The sequence below is a fragment of the Triturus cristatus genome, chromosome 3_2 (genome assembly GCF_964204655.1).
Source record: "Triturus cristatus chromosome 3_2, aTriCri1.1, whole genome shotgun sequence".
In the NCBI taxonomy this organism is placed as follows: Eukaryota; Metazoa; Chordata; class Amphibia; order Caudata; family Salamandridae; genus Triturus; species Triturus cristatus.
The window spans coordinates 55,111,741-55,128,626 of record NC_140584.1 but is presented as its reverse complement, the minus strand read 5'-3'; the positions used below and the strand labels follow the sequence as shown (position 1 = coordinate 55,128,626).

At 47.5% G+C, this 16,886-nt stretch overlaps 2 protein-coding genes across 5 annotated transcripts in view; one reads left to right on the top strand and one right to left on the bottom strand.

Moving 5' to 3' along the window:
- IGSF9B (immunoglobulin superfamily member 9B) overlaps positions 1 to 16,886 on the top strand; it is a 1,286,301-nt gene that overhangs the window by 496,955 nt on the left and 772,460 nt on the right. For all 4 annotated transcript variants that reach the window (XM_085647232.1, XM_085647230.1, XM_085647233.1 and 1 more), the window contains exons 8-9: positions 8,282 to 8,424; positions 8,879 to 9,019. In XM_085647232.1, coding sequence (XP_085503358.1) covers positions 8,282 to 8,424; positions 8,879 to 9,019 — 284 coding nt within the window. The remainder of the gene's footprint in view (positions 1 to 8,281; positions 8,425 to 8,878; positions 9,020 to 16,886) is intronic.
- Positions 10,139 to 11,233, bottom strand: LOC146856787 (endogenous retrovirus group PABLB member 1 Env polyprotein-like). The gene has a single exon (XM_085646737.1). The coding sequence runs from the start codon at positions 11,231 to 11,233 to the stop codon at positions 10,139 to 10,141; it is 1,095 nt and encodes a 364-aa protein (XP_085502863.1).

Below are 16,886 nucleotides of genomic sequence, written 5' to 3'. Positions count from 1 at the left end.
TACCCATAGAAATAGACACAGGGGAATGAAGCTTACTGTTCACACTTTTTCTAACAACAGTTTTCTCAATTTAGAAGTTCTTCCTTAAATCCCCTACCAAATCAAATATGTGAGTAATATGTTACTCTTTCCATCATGGAACAGAAATCACTCAAGCCTTTGAGTGGAGTACATTTCTTCCCATTTCCAGGGTGGTAAATTGTTGGATCGGAATTTGGAAATAACCCAGAATTTCAAATTTTGTGGGCATTTCCAAACTATGTGGCTAACCACACTACAGAACGTTTACTTCCCACCCTATGTGTGGAATTTACTACTGTGGATTTCTTCAGCAGCAGCCGTCCTTAAGGGCCGAGGGGCCACGTCCACACCTTTTGGACATGAAGAGTGTCTGTCAGGCTCAGCAAAGGTCAGCCTGACAGTCACTCTTTATTTTCAGGTCAGGCAGCCAGGAGCTAGACAGGCAATAAATGCGCAGGCTCCTGACCGCCTGTGCGGAACTTTACTGGGCTGAGGATGTTACAGCTTCTGTGGGAGTTACCTCCTCAGCTCAACAAGGCCCTTCCCCTCGTGGTGAGGAGAGTGTCAGTGATAGCCTCATACCTGGGCGCTTCAGTTTTAAACCATGTGGTGTCCAGAGCTGAATGTCCATCACTGACACCTCATTACAGAGTGGGTGGGGTCAGCAGTCTCTCTGATCCCATCCTACTCTTTGACGAGTTAGAGACTGCTGCATAGAACATAGAAAGAAACAATAGACACTCACAAAAAAGTGCCACAATCCGAGCACAAGCAGCAAGGAAGAACACTAATCAAGTAGTCAATCAGTACTTGGTCCATGCTCCATGGAAGAAAACAAAACATGCAGACAGAGTGAAGCCAGCATGCACAGAGATGTGCTCACCAATGAAAGGGAAGAACATAAGAGTGACATTGAAGCCAGCCAATGGTAAGTAATGAGGGACTAAAAGTTACTTTTAAGAGGGTTTTTTTGGTAGAAAAGCGAAGAGCCATATAGAGCATTTACCACCATGTCCACATTTCCCTGTCTAATAATTATGTTAGGGTGCAACCTCTTACTTTCTTATCCAACAGAACATTAGTGGGAGCAGTTCGTACCATCACACTGTATTATTCTGCACTTTTATATAGTGCGAACTTAGAGAAAGAGTCTCTGTCCTCATCTCTTCACAGTTGTCCTTTGCTCCTCCACAATGCCATGTGCACTTCACTTCTGTCTTAATGCTCAGCACACTTTGCAGCAGCATGTGGGAGGACCATCCTGCCTTAGGAATTTCTATCCTGCCCTCACAGCCCCTACCAGTGCACATTCATCATTCCCTGTGCATCTTCACCTTATCTGAGGCACCCCATCCAGCCCTGTGCCCTTCACTGCTAACTGAAGCACCTCCATCCCCCCCAAGTCTTGCCTACAGATCTTCCATCGGGTTCACTACTTGTGTCCACACAGTTCAACTTATGCACCTTGAGCAGACATCGCCCAAAAAAACTATATTCCTGCATTTCTCAAGGATAGGAATATTCTGCAGAAACTAATGGACAATTTACTTACCTTCAGTGACGCCTGATCTGGTAGAGACCTGATCTAGCTGCAGATTCCCTACCTTTGAATTTCCCAGGAGTCAGACTGGATCCGGAAGATTTTTCTTCGAGTAATACCCTCACGCGCTGGTAGGTGGCATCGGTCAGCTCTGCGTTACGTCCTTGGCATCGTCTCTCCATTGTGACGTACGTGTCACCTATACAGGTGCCACCTCAACAAGCTGACTTCAGGTACTTTTACTGATTTTCCACGCCAGAAGCGCTGAGCCATGAAGTGCACCATCATCGGTGTGTTTCTGAACTACTGGGCCCTGAAAGAGAACATCCCTGACCCTAAAAACCTGTCCACAGTGCAGGGAATATGGGTGGGTCAGTAAGAAATCTGCTGCTAGATTATGTCTCTACCAAAATAAGGTGTTACCTAAGGTAAATAACTTGTCCATCTGATAGAGACATCTAGCTGCAGATACCTTACCTTTGAAATAATACCCAAGCAATATCATCCCCAGAGGAGGGACTGCGGACAAGATTAGACCAGGAAGTCCTGCAGGTCAGAGCAGCCAAAAAGGCCATACATTCAGAATTGACTGTCCAGGCAGTAGTATTTGGAAACATTGTGCAGGGATGCTCACGTTGCTGACCGACAAATATCAAGGACTGGATCACCACGTTGCAATGCTGTGGTAGCAGCCTTAGCTCTGGAGGAATGAGCTCTTAAGCCTTCAGGAGGCTGCTTTTTGGCCAGAGCATAGCAACTTTTGATGCAGAGAACAATCTATCATGAGATAGTCCTCTTCTGCACTGCAAGGCCCTTCTTTGATCCAACGTACCCCATAAAGAGTTGGTCGTCCACACGGAACTCTTTAGTGCGGTCAAGGTAGAATAACAAAGCTCTATTTGGGTCCAGGCAGTGGAGTAGCTCCTCTTCTTTAGAGGAGTGAGAAGGAGTGTAGAAAATGGGCAAGGTGACTGATTGCCCCATGTGAAATGGTGCAACCACTTTTGGTAAGAAAGAGGCCCTAGTGCGAAGCACCAACATTATCAGGGAAGATGGCCAGGTAAGGAGGCTTGGATGACAGAGCATGCATTTGCTCACCCTCCTGGCAGAAGTTATTGCCATTAGAAAGGCAGGTTTGATGGTAAGCAGCCAGAGGATACAGTTGTGCAGAGGTTCGAGCTTAGCACACATCAGGAAGAGGAGAACCAAATTTAAGGTCTCACGGAGGCATGATGAAAGGGGCCGAAGGAAACGTATGTACAATAGCTGCCAGGGTTTCAGATTGCTTATGTGTGACATTTTTCATAATTTCAGTGTAATTATGAGTGATATTTCAATGACTATGAGTGACACTTTTGCACAAGCAAAATTAAGCAATGAAGACGAGGGAAGCATATAAATATAGGAAATTGCACCCATTTGAGCAACGAGAAACTCTAAGAAGATCTTAAAACTGCTGCAATTGACCTATGGCTTTGTTCATATCCAATATTGGTGACTACTGTAATTTCTAGTGTAATTACCTTTGTTTATCATATATGGCCCAACACCATTGTGTAGCATCAATCATTTATATGCCTTATATCATCTATTTCATTTCTAAAGCACTCTTTAACATCTTTCAGTCCTTCTCTCACAAACAGTTAATTTGTTTTTTTGTAGTTCTGCTCATACCAGTGCAGGGTGTAAGGGCACGTTACATTAGACATACATTATACCAACACAATGACTCTTTCGTGGGTACTCCAATCTAGCAAATGTTATTCGTAGCAAATCTCCCCTGACAACAGCTGATGTGTTTTAATAGGTAGTTCATCCATCAAACAGGCAATAGTGTGGGGTGAAACTAAAGTGCTTTGCAGTGCTCTCAAGCATTCTGTCTGGTGCACTGGAAGAAATCGAGCACAAATATGAAATTAGCAACTGGGGGACCAGGCCAGCATGATTTTCTAAATTGAAAATATCCCGCAGTGTCACCTGTGATCTTAGTACTAACATAGGCAGGCAATGACCGCAAGCTTCAGCTGCCTGCCTGCGCGCTGCCATTCGTTGTGTAAATCACACAGGTTGGCGGCACTTGGGCAGCAGTCCAGAGTCCGGAGGAGTGTGGCGGGTGGTGCTCCAAGAATTGCTTGACACGCCGTCTCGAAGTCAGCCAGTGGCTGCAGGCTCAATTAGGCCGCAAGCCAATGCGCCCCGTGGTAATTTGGGTTTGTCGGCCGGCCGCCTCAATTAATAGTCACCCTCCAGGCTGGCAGGCCAGTGAGTCCCGGGGCTGGGCTGTGCAGTGACAAGCAGACTCTGTCCTGGCGGCCGCTGCAACCCGGGTCACTCACGCCTCTCTGGCTCCCTCAGGTCCGGCATTATGAATTGATGGGGTTAGGTAAAATGGCTGATAGCGCCCAGCGGCGCGGGTGCGAGCTGCAGGCAGCGCGGTGCTGCAAGCGCCAAATGTGAATAAATTTGCGGAGCCACGCAAATCACTAGCCAGCTACCGCTTTCTTTTACAAACTCCCCGGACCGGCTCTGGCAGCAAATGTGATGTCTCCCACGCGCCGGCCTCAAGCACACAACATGATTGGCCTGCCGTTCAGCGGGGATTCAAGGCAACACATTGTATCAGTGTGAGTCTTCACCCTGCTAGCAGCCTTAATTAATAGCTCAACTGCAAACCTGGGAGAGCAGTGGGAGCAGGGCACGCTGCCACACTATTTATTTATTTATTTATTTATTTTGCGATTTCTAGAGCGCCTGGTGACCCGTAGGCATCCCCGCGCTATTCAACCTATAAAGATCCTGAAGGAGGAGGAGGGAGTGTCTTATTTGGGGAACAGGAGGGTTTTAAGTTTCTTACGGAAGACCATGTAGGAGGAGCCAGCCAGCACTTCAGAGACCGCTGTGAGACTCTATGCATTATGCGTGACTACGCATTTCAGTGCGGTAATGCGGAGTAAGTTAGATTTAATGACATGTCCAGGATCACACTACGTTGAGTGGAGGTGTAGGGGGTGAAAGAATCTGAATAAATGGTTTTGCCCCCACATTGGCTGTATTGAAGACCTTCTCTTCTCCTCTCATTAAACACAGCAATATTCATACACAAATAGCAACAAGTATAGGGAAACGACTTCCGTTTTCTTGGAAGCCAGCAACTAAAACATGACTTTGTCTGAAGAGGAGCTGTCGCACAACACAATGTGTTGTTTTTAAACAAACATATCACCACTTTTTAAACCATACAGATAACTGAATACTGGTGAAAAACGTGTAGTTTCGCCTACACAAAGAAAAAGCAATGCAGAACAATACAAAAGGTGAACTGTCTACGGCGCTGCAGAGCAGACCCTATAAAAAGACAAGACATCGTAATGAAGATGGGTGCTTAATTGATTTCAGGTTTTGTTAGAAATGGGATTTTTGGTTGGGTAGGGCATATGCCAAAGTTCGGCAGAAACCACCACTCTAGTCAGGATAAGGGAGTTACACTCCTAAAATAACCCCTGCTCACCCTCTTGGTAGCTTGGCACTTGAAGTCAGGCTTATCTTAGAGGCAGTGTGTAAAGCATTTGCACCTAACCAACAGTAATACAGTGTAAGCACTACAAAAGAACACCACACCAGTTTAGAAAAATATCCAATATTTGTATATACTTAAGGCGTCATGAACAAACAAATCCAAACAGTTCTGTCTGACTGCAGCATTGCGGGCCAGCTGTGGTGTCGGGAAGACCCGCAAACAGTACCTTTTAGAAATGCAGGGCGTCGGCGACCTCTCGTTGAGCTTTCGAAAGCACGGTGTCCGCATGCGTCAGTTCTGGAGGTCGGTGCAGGAGTCGTCGGGCTCTTGAAGTCACACGCATTGCAGATCGAACTCCCCTCTGATGAAGTCAGGAGCACTGGCGTCGGTAGGCGTCGAGTGCTGTGGTGCGAAGTGCAGCGGTGCCCTCAGGTCACGGTGCGAGCAGCGGCTCGGTGGCAGCGTCCGATGGCGTCGTCGGTGAGACCAAGGTCGCGGTGCAAAGTGAATACGGTGCTCGTCGCGGTGCTGGCAGGTCGAGGTGCAAACAGCCGCGTCGTCGTTGCTGAAGCGCTGTCATCGGCTGACGAACTGGAGTCGATGGCGCCGGCATCCGTAGGTCAAGGTTGCGGTGTGGGATGAGGGCAGTGCGTCGTGTAACTTTACGAGCGGTGCCCTCGAACCACGGTGCAAGCAGCGGCGTATATCTCGGTGTGGTGTGTCGTCTGGGATACCAAGGCGTCGTCGTGAAGCGAGGCGGTGCGGAGTGTGGTGCCCACAGGTCAGGGTGTGAGCAGCAGCTTGGTGGCGTCATCAGCAGCCATCGTCGGTGAGACCAGGGTCGTGGTGCGACGGAGCCCTCTGCTGTGCCTTCAGGACACGGAGTCAGCAGTGGTGTAGTAGATGGCGTCGGGTCACTTTTTCCTCTGATGCAGCACAAAACACACAGTCTCCAGTGCTGAGGGCAGAAGAACTTGAAGTCTTTGCTGTTTCTGAGACTTCTTGAACAGGGGGCAAGCTCTACCTCAAGCCCTTGGAGAAACTCCCAAAAGTAGATTTCAGGAAGTTCAGTTCATTCCTTTCACTGCCCAAGACAGAAGCAGCCACTGCAGGCCAACTTAGCAAAGCACACAGCAAAGTGGTAGTTCCTCCTCACAGCTTCTCCAGCTCTTATTCTTGGCAGTCTTCTTGATCCCAAAAAGTTCTAAAGTTCAGGGCCCCAATATTTATATCCCCAAATCCTTTGATCTCTTAGGCAGAGAGTGTCTCTGCCCAGCCAGAATCAGTTCTGCCTTCTCTGGTGTGACTTCCTGGCAGGAGGTGGAGATGGCATTGTCAGAGTCAGACCAGGCTCATTGAAGTGCGAGGAAATCTCCTCCCCCTTCCCTAATTGCAGCCCAGGTCTATTCAGCCCTTTCCTGACCCACCTAGACTATCTGGAGCCACTCCTGCTCCCCAGCCTTCTGTCATCCAAAACCCAGACAGGCAATCCACATTCCAGCTGAGGCACACAGGATGACTGAGCAAGAAAATACCTACTTTCTAAAAGTGGTATTTTCAAACACAGAATGTAAAAATCACCTTCACTAAAAGATGCAGCTTTAGATTCTGAGTTCAGGCAGAGCCTCCAGTCATTACAGTCTAGTGGAACAAGGATGGACGCCTCCTCAGAATAGAAAGGGTAAGATTGTGGGTCGAAGGAGCAGAAATGGTCGGGAGCACACAAACCTCTGTTAGAGTTTCTTACACTGTGTTCAAGTATAGAAATTAGGTCAACAGCAAAGGGTCAACAGATTAGGAGGAGAGGTTCCGTATCCACCCACAAAAGCAGCCATAAAAGGACCACAGGATGTTGTCATTACAAACAGGCAGTCTTCTAGCTAGACGAAGCTGCCTGTGGATTACAATTTGCCAACATGTTTGGTCCTGCCTGTCACTCAGACAGCCCTGCTCGGTACCTAGTCCTATGTGTAAGTCACCAGCACCCTAATCCTCACTTAAACTGGTGGAGCAGTGGCCCAACAATGCCACTGCAGGTATGGTAGGGCTGAGAAGGGGCAGAATGCAGACAGTAATCAACAAAGGACCGCTCTCCCTTTGTCCTTAGAAATGCAGACTACAGGCAGCTGTGGCAGTGAGACTTCCTAGAGGGTTGCAGCTTTGTTATACAGATGGCGGGGGCCTCTGTGATGTCACCTTTGTGATGTGACTATCAAATTGATAATGTAACTGGGGGCAGGTCACAGGTCAAGTGCAGGGCTTTATAGGTAGCGCTTTTAAGCGCTAATGGCCCTGCGAATCACAAAAGAAAGAGTGAAAATTATTTTGTCCCAACGTACCCCCAACCTGGTCCCCCCACTCCAAAATCTGGGTTGGTGGAGGGTATATCCCCCGCGTCCCCATACTTCCTACGCCCATATGTGCACCTCCCTCTCAGTTGTACTTCCCTGCCGCCACTGGATTTCTCCATACTTTAGGAGTAATCAAAATGTATTAAATTATTTATGTCCACCAGGAAATGTTTGGTGAATTCCTGGCAGTTGTAAGTGGAGGTATTTTGTGCCATAAACATATGTTGATGGCAGAAAATACATTTATGAACTGGGCCCTTTATGTTTACGAGCCTAGATCCAAGTAGCTGGGCAAAAAAAACTTTAACCAAAACAATTTTGCTTGGTCATGTTTAAATTGAAGTTTTAAATGTAAAACACTTCTAGATATTATCTGGTTACAGACCCATGGGTACTGCACTGCCTAAACCCAATTATTTTGCTTGTGAGTGCGGTGCCATGATTTGTTTTCTCTCATTGCCTCCATAGCAGAATGGCCATGAAAAATCAGCGGCAGTAGCCCTACCATAATTATCTCAGGACTACCAGGACTGTGACCTAATGGCACTGTCGGAACCTGGCTATTCCACCCTTCTAAAGGAGACTGGGGAACACTAAGTTTGGTGGATGGTTGGGGATATCTTGAGCTCTGCTAATTCATAGCAGATGTTATGTGCCAATTCCTGGCGTGCATGCTCTGACTCCATCCAGCTCTTATCCTTCTGTAGCTCTTGAGACTCTGTATTCTGTATATTCACTTCTTTTCACCTGTTGTTTTCAGAAGCCTCCTAGATTTGCATTGCATTTATGTGTTTGACTTTTACATTACAGATCAATGTGGATGTGCATTTATCATTATTTTCTCTTTCACAGATCCCGCTCGTGTGGTGGACATGCCTTCCATTATCTATGTTCCGGTGGGGATACATGGTTTCATCCGCTGCCCGGCCGAGGCAGAGCCTCCAGTCATTACAGTCAAGTGGAACAAGGATGGACGCCCCCTCAGAATAGAAAGGGTAAGATTGTGGGTCGAAGGAGCAGAAATGGTCGGGAGCACACAAACCTCTGTTAGAGTTTCTTACACTGTGTTCAAGTATAGAAATTAGGTCAACAGCAAAGGGTCAACAGATTAGGAGGATAAGTTCCGTATCCACTGTCTGGTACTGGCATTCAGTGATCGTTGATGTAGTTTATATCTGAAAGAAACACGTTAGTTAGATTCCTTACCTTAGAATATCCCCAGGCGCCAGGCTGGAATATCTAGCAGTATGTTCTTTATTTGCAATTTATGAACACATGCAAACTGAGACGCTGCATTTCCTCATTTGAAAATCTGAAAACACAGCTTCAGCATCTGGTATTGCAATTTCAGAGAAGCACCAGAACCAGTTAGGGAACATTGAATTTCTCTTCTTAGACAAAAATGGTTGCAAACTAAACTTCCATTTTTTTTTCTTTCTTTTTTTTTAGTTTTCTGGCTGGACGCTGCAGGAAGATGGATCCATTCGGATTGAAGAAGCAACAGAAGAATCTTTGGGCACATACACCTGCGTGCCTTACAATGCACTGGGGACTATGGGCCCTTCCCCTCCTGCTCGACTGGTGCTTAAGGTAATGTAATCTTTGTGCTCCCACTAAGTTATACAAGAGCCTTCTTCCTGCTCCAAGATTGGCCTCTTAAAGCCTCTGAATGTGGCAGGGCACTGTCCATGCTCCCTTTCAGTGTTTTCACATTGTCCACACCTTCCTTCTTCATGTAATTTTGTCTTCTTGTGATTGGTGTGGAATCTTCTTTGGTGATCAGTTACCAGATAGAGTGAAATTGGACAATTGTACTTTGCTTTTGAAAGCTATCCATAAAAAAATATTAAGCTGTGAAGAAGATAGTTCCTGAAGAAAGTATTTTTATTTGGGAAAAAAACGTTAAACCGATGCCATTTATGCTTTATTTGTAGTTCAGAAAAGGGAAAAGATATGGTTTTCACCTTAATGGCCCTCTTCAGATCAGGCAGCAATAAACGTTAAGCACTGTCTTGTAGAACCGGCTTTTGGAGACCCCTCCCGACTGGAGGGTCAAAGCCAGCGGTGCAGGGGACACCTAGAATCTACGGGTTCACCTTGATTACTCGTGTATTACCAAGGAGACCAGGACAACTTAGCTGTGGAGGAAAGTAAATTACTTTATTAGCTCGAGCTAAGGACAGGGTCCCAGAATGGTACAAAGACAATTCTACGGAGACTGCTGCTTCACTCCGCAGCGCACACATAATTATAGCACTGGCCACACCCTTTACACAGCCAACAAGTTCCTCATCAGTCTTAAGTGGCGTAATCGTGGCCAGAGAGCATCTGTCTCTGATTGCACAATGTACACAGCCTCTTGCTTCAGCGCCCAGATGGCATGGTCACGGATTACAGCTGTTGGTGTAAGAGGCTGAGTTACCAACAGTGGACAGGATGTGGCTAAGTCTGTGGCACAACCGGGGGAGGGGGGGTGAGGTACACAAGCAGCTTCTGGAATCTGCTCAACCGCAAGGAGCGAGGAGGGTTAAGCATGTTCTAACAGGGACATAGAAAGCAATCCTTCACCAGGTTGCCGAGAACATGGCAACACGAAATGGAGTCTCAGTGGCCATTTTAAGCATAGTTCAACAGTCCCTCCTTTTGCCATGAAGAGGCAACTTTCAGTCATCACCTAGGCCAATGTCCATCATATTCTGGACCTCCTTCTCAAGCATCATCATGGCATTCTGGTGGTGTGAATTTACTGGGCTTGGGTGTTAAAGACGTGGCACAGAGGCCACATATCGCGGGCATACATTGAACACAGAGGCAGCAAGAAAAGAATGCGGCTGCAATGACGGCAACGAAAATCAATATCTTCCATCCCCACTGAGAGACCAGGCCCCAAAACCAACCGGTTAGGGACCATGAACCCTCATCCTGATGGATGTCGGAAACAATCTTATGGAGCTTCTGGATTGCTTGATAAACTGTTGGTGCATTATCAGGTATATATACACAGCAGCTGGTTCTGATCAATTTACAGACTCCTCCACGGTCCGCTAGGATTATGTCAAGAACCATCCGGTTCTGCAAAGTCATGAGGTGGTCCGCTTGAAGTTCAGCAGTGATGTTACTGAGAGCACCGGCAGTCAAGTTGATGGTGGCCTCTACCACTCTTGTAAGGTGTCGAATATTGCAACTATTGACCATAGGGCCCCAAAAGGGGAGGAAGCCTTTAGCAAAGTCTCCAAATTCTTGGTCAGCTGTGTCTTCAGCGTCAATTACACCTCTCTTGTGGATGTGGTGTGTTGCATCGGCTGTGTATGTTGGGGGAAGCAACCAAGCGATATAACAGGTGCCAGCCCATGACTTGGGCAGCCAGGTGTAGGCCTTGCTCCCGCACACAAAATAGGTATTGAGCGAAGCCACTAGAGCTGTGCGAGTCGAGCCATTAAGCTGGAGCGTGTAGGTGCAGTCACTCTCCTCCACCCATACTGTTCCACTGCTCTCGATGCAGTATCCTCCAGAATGTGGGTAGACAGGGAGGTCCCTGAGGGGCGGCAGCCGTCGTCTCTCTCTACTGCCGGTGAGGCTCAGCGGATAGAAAGACCTGTGGTTGTTCTCATATTCATCCTTTTCGGGTGAAGTCCTATTCAGATTTGGCCACTCTGTAGCCAAAATGTGGGTGAATGCTTGCTTGGTACTGTTTTTCCCTGGGAATCGCGTAGATGGTTTACCTGAATAGAAGGCGTCAAAGAATACCATAAACCATCCGTAGGCTGAACCGGCTTGAGAAAAGGGAGCGGGAATCAAGGGCATCCCTGTGCCCGCAGTATGGGGCAGCAACCCACATACCCAACAGTTCGTTATATTCACCACAAGCTGGTGCTGGTGTAACATCTGAATGAAAGTATTGTTATAAAATTCTGCCCTTCTTGTTTGCACGTGGGGGGGCAATGACACATGCTGATGAGGCGATTCTGTAGAGGTAGGAGACTCAGATGCTGCAAGGGCAGCGTGTGTTATCCACCCGAGGCAGGCCAGTACAAGTAAAATAATTATGAGTACAAGTAGACAGATCGTGTACCGGCCATGTATTATCTTTGTGTACTTTCTCTTCTTCATTTTCCTGTCATTTAAGCTTTCAGCGTTCATTTTTGTCACCGTCATGCCTCACCGTTCTTCCCTAGTTGCTGCCTGTGATTGTTGGTTGCTTCACCGGACAGTGATTCCAGCAGTCCTATTGACAAACTCTGGTCCGCTGCACCGGTACCGGTCGGATACATCCGCCAGCAAATATCACAGCCCTGCAGCGAGCGTCAGGCCAGGTGAGGTAGAGGGCAGAGATCTTTGTCTCTTCAGTCCTTTTTTCTGGGTCGAAGGTTGTACCTGGTGGATCCGGGCGTTGTTTGATCAGGAAACAACGGTTCCGGCTGTTGAGTGTCCCACAGCCTCAAACGCAGAGGAAAAGCAGCTTGCAGGATGTCGTCGTCCTCTCGCTCAGATGAAGCCCAGGCAACGTTAGCGTCACTGAAGGGTACAAAGTGTGGGACTTGTTCACGTTGTCGTCTCCCAGGCCCTCCTTGACCCACTGGTCGTATGGCAGTGGCAGAGGCACTCGTTTGCAGTGTGTCGCGTGTACCCAATTCTTTCTTCCTGCCTCTTTTACTGCAGACCTGGTAGCCAACAACACTTGCTGGGGCGCTTTCCACCTCGGCTCCAGGTTCTTGGTCCTCTGGAAGTTGCGGATGCAGACCCAATCACCTGGATGGATGGTGTGGCCAGGGCCCTCGGGTTTGGGTGGCAGGATGTCCTGTACCTGACGATAAATAAGACACAGGTTAGTGGTCAATTCATGTAAGTAATCAATCAACAATGGGTATTCGATTTCAGAATATTTCTTTGGGCGGGGCACTCCCCAAACATTAGCTGGTCGACCAAGCACTAATTCATAAGGAGACAGTCCGGTTCGGGATTGTGCCGTGGCTCTAGTGGATAAAAGGGCAAGGGGCAGGGCGTCCGGCCAAGACAGTCCTGTGTCAGCCTGTATTTTAGCCAATTTCAATTTCAATGTCCCATTGTGGCATTCAACAAGACCCGCTGACTGGGGGTGATTGGTGGCATGGAACTTCTGTTTGATCCCCATCCCTACACACACTTTCTTTATTATTTCTCCTGTAAAGTGACTTCCGTTGTCGCTCCAGATAATTCTAGGCATTCCGAATCTGGGAAAGAATTCCTTCAACGGGATCTTAGCAGTGCTGATAGCAGTCTTGTCCTTAAGGGGGTATGCCTCAATCCACTTACTAAAGGCACACACAACCACCAGGACTTATCGGAGGTTGTTGCATCTTTCCATCTGAATATAATCTATTTGGAGCACCTCGAAGGGGCAAGATGGGGAGCAAAATTCCCAGCAGGTGTTGGTGTGCCCTTACCTGGGTTATGCATCAAACAAATCATGCAATTCCTGACTAGCCTCTCAGCATATTTTGGGATGTGCTTATTTTGCCATACCGGAGCTAGCAATTTGCAAATACTTTTTGCACTAATATGAGCGGGGCCATGAGCCATAGTGACCACTGGCAAAACATAGGCATCTGGTAACAACCACCGCTGTTGTTCACACAAATCTGTCCAACAGCCATTCTCATCTAATAGGCCTGTTTGCTCTTCCTAGAGAGGCTTTTCCTCTCTAGTTGCCTCCGCCTGTATTTCCTTCACATTTTAAAGAGTGTTCTCATGCATCCCTCCCTCCGGTACCGAATTTGAGGGGCCAGCTACATACATACGGGTGGAGAATTTTTTTGCTGTTTCCTTAGTAGTCTGGTCAGCAAATGCATTCCTATGTCATCTGTTACTTTCTTGTGGGCGCTACATTTAACCACAGCTATCTTGGAAGGAAGGGTCAATGCTTCTAACAGTCTGCTGACCAGTTGACCATGTTGTATCTTAGTACCGTGAGAAGTTAAAAATCCCCTCTCAGCCCACAGTCGCCCAAAATTATGGGCCACTCCGAAAGCATACTGGCAGCGGTGTAGATGTTGACGGCCCTCCCCGCGCTCAATTCACACGCTCTTATCAGTGCCACTAACTCAGCGACCTGTGCTGATTGGTAAGGTATCTTCTCACTCTCCACCACTGTCTGTTACGTGGTGATAGCATAGGCGGCAGTTGTACTTCCATCAGGAAGTTTGAAACAAGAAGCATCCACATACAGGGTACCATCGGGATCAGTGAGGGGTGTGTCAGTCAAGTCTACACGGCTTTTAGTCTCTTCCTCCGTCCGGAGGACACAATCATACGGATCAGAACTAGTGTTACCATCAACAAAGGGTAACAATGTGGCTGGATTCAGTGTAGTGCAGCGGCGGATGGTGATATGACTGGCTAAGAGAGTCAACTCTCCGGACAAACGTGCACTAGTAAGGTGTTGAGTTTTTGTCTTATTCAATAAGTATCAACTGCGTGAGGAACCATAACTGTAAGCGTAGTATCAAGAACCAGACCAGCAGATTGGCGAATGGATATGGCAGCTGCGGCTGCTGCTCTCAAGCAACTGGGCAACACGCGTGCCACGGGATCTAGAACTGCAGAAAAATATGCACAGGGGCGTTGTCTGTCACCGTAACGTTGTGTTAACACTGACAATGCGCAACCATCATGCTCATGTACGAAAAGAGTGAAGGGCTTCTGATAACATGGGGTGCCTAGCACCGGGGCCGAACACAAGGTGGTTTTCAGTTCTTCAAATGCACGCAGACACTCATTTGTCCAAGGAAGCGGGTGGGATACATCTTTAAGTGTGAGGGCCAACAAAGGTTTAATGAGTAGAGAAAAATTGGGTATCCATTGGCGGCAGTAGGAGGTGATACCAATGAAAGCACGGACCTCTTTCTGTGTTTTTGGTGGGTGCATTTTACTGATAGTCTGTGTTTGTTCAGGGGTGAGGCGGCGTCCCTCCTTCGACAGGAGATGACCTAAATAGGTAACCTCATGTCGACAATATTGGAGCTTGGAGAGGGAAACTTTGTGATTGAACTGTGCCAAATGCAGGAGCAATTTCATTGTAGCTTCTTTACATAATGCTTCGGTGTCTGCTGCTATGAGCAAATCATCAACGTACTGGAGTAATGCGGTACCTTGAGGTAGGGACAGGGAATTAAGTTGGCCCTTGAGGGCCTTACTATAAATGGAAGAGCTCTCTGTATATCCTTGTGGAGCTCTACAGAACCTGAAACTACGACCTGCCAATGAGAATCCGAAAAGATCCCTACTCTGTTCATCAACGGGTATACTAAAGAAGGCATTCTTCAAATCAATGACAGAAAAGAAACATGACGACGGGGGGACCATAGTGAGTAAGGCAGTGATATCTGGGACCAGAGGAAACTGGGGAACTACTATTTTATTTATTTCGCGTAAATCAATGACAAAACGATAAACAGGGGGCTTGGAAGGGCCGGTGCGTTTGAGGATAGGCAAAATTGGGCTGTTACACACATTGCCTCTTGTCTCTTCAACCACGCCCTTGTCAACAAGTTCAGAAATGATCTGGAGTAATGCCCTCTCCCCTTCTTTGGGTATTTTGTATTGGGGAAGGCGAGCATTTTCCTTTAGGGTAACATAAAAGGGGGGTATGGACAAAAGGCCTACATCAGTATCACCTTGGGCCCAAAGGGTGGGAGGGACATTTTGAAGTTCCTGGGGAAGGGGATCTGAGAAGGCTAAATATACTGGGTGTGTGGTAGGGGGGCCCATAGTGATGTAAACACCATCAGGAGAACTGTATATGGTGGCAAGTAATCTTTTCAATGATCTAACCCCAACAAATTTTCGCCACATGTGGAAGTCAAAACCAAAGGGGAATCAACCGTGTAGGGTCCTATGGTTAGTTCCAGTGGTTGTGAGACGAGGCTAAACACTGGGGTACCAGAAAACCCCACAGAAACGTTATTTGCGCCAGACAAGGGGGCCCCAGGGACTTTAGACCTAGGAATAGAACTTTTGGTTGCACCAGTGTCGACCAAGAATGGTTCTGTAGAACCCAGTGTTGTAACGTGAACATACGGCCCCTTCTGGTAACAGGAATAGGCACGAGTCCCTTTTCTTGTCCTTGGCAATCCTAGTGGGACAGAAACCCCGTCTCTTCTTCGGGCTCATAATCCTCAGTAAAATAATTGTGATCTTCATAATTGGCTGCATCAAATCTATTCTCGTGCATGAAGGGGGCGCCTGTCCTGTGACTGTGTTCTAAGTCTGCCTCGTCCTCTCTGGGGCCATTGCCCTGTGAAGTGGTTAGCAGGAGCAGAGTGGTTCCGGACCAACAAGGGACACTCATCGCGCCAATGACCCTCCTGGTGACAATAAGCGCACTGATTGGACCCCAGCAGTGGGCGAGGAGTCACGGGGGCAGGTTTCTGAGCAACTCGTTGAAAATCGGGGCACCCCTGTTTTGGGTCTGGGTCGGGTATGCCTGTTGGAGTAATACCTTTGTTTTTAGATCTTTAGTCTTCTTATCTGTTTTGTCTCACTCTTCATTCTCCCTATTCTCATAATACTGTGTCATTGTCAAAATGCCAGACGGGGTGGAAATGGGCCAGGCACTTTCAGACATTTTGAGCTTAGTCCCAAGTTCTGGTAACAAATTGGACACAAATGTATCCACAAACAGTCGCTGTCCCCCCTGTGAAGTCATATCCTGTCCACTATAGTCGGTGACCGTGGTTTCATATCGTGTGAAAAAGTCTGAGACACTTCATCTTTATTTTGCCTGCAAGCAGCTAATTTATCCCAATTAATACAGTGAGGTGTCAACATCCTTTTCATGGCGGTATGTATCTGGGCCGGAAGGGCCAAGATCATGGGATCAGGTTTCTCACCGCCAGTTCGAGCTCTGTCGGCCTCCCCAAGTTGTTGCCAAGTGTGGCCAAATTCTGCCTGATCATTATGACGTATTTTAGACCATACTTTAGTCGGTACTACCTGTCCCATTAACATTTCGACATCTGCTAAAGTCATTACGCAAGACTGGAGGGTCTGAATCAATCCCTTGTAATAACCCGCTGGATTTTTACCCGGGTCAGGCAATTGGCCTTTTAAGCTGGAGGGCATCAGACCTTTTCCAAGGGACATGGACCCACATTTGCCTAAAACCCGCCGGTATGTCAGGTTGGTCACCCACGCCAGCAACGCGGTCCCTCCAAACAGGCTGTACCTCCCTCATTGGAAAACCCTTATTCAGCATGACATCAGATAAAGAGTCCCTAAGGGCTACTAACATGACCAGATCGCAGAATAGTGCGGGTCCCTGAATGTGTCCTTTTGCAACCTTATTGCGGAGGTCAGACAGACGCAGGGGTGGACTTGATTCTACAAAATCTTCCCACATTTGGGTGAGTATGTCACACATATCACAAAAAGTGTCAATCTGTTGGATGCGCGTCCACTGATCCATGGTCATCCATATATC

Bases quoted from the DNA above. Each gene is read 5' to 3' on its own strand.
- LOC146856787 (XM_085646737.1), bottom strand. From the start codon at position 11,233: ATGCCCTTGATTCCCGCTCCCTTTTCTCAAGCCGGTTCAGCCTACGGA.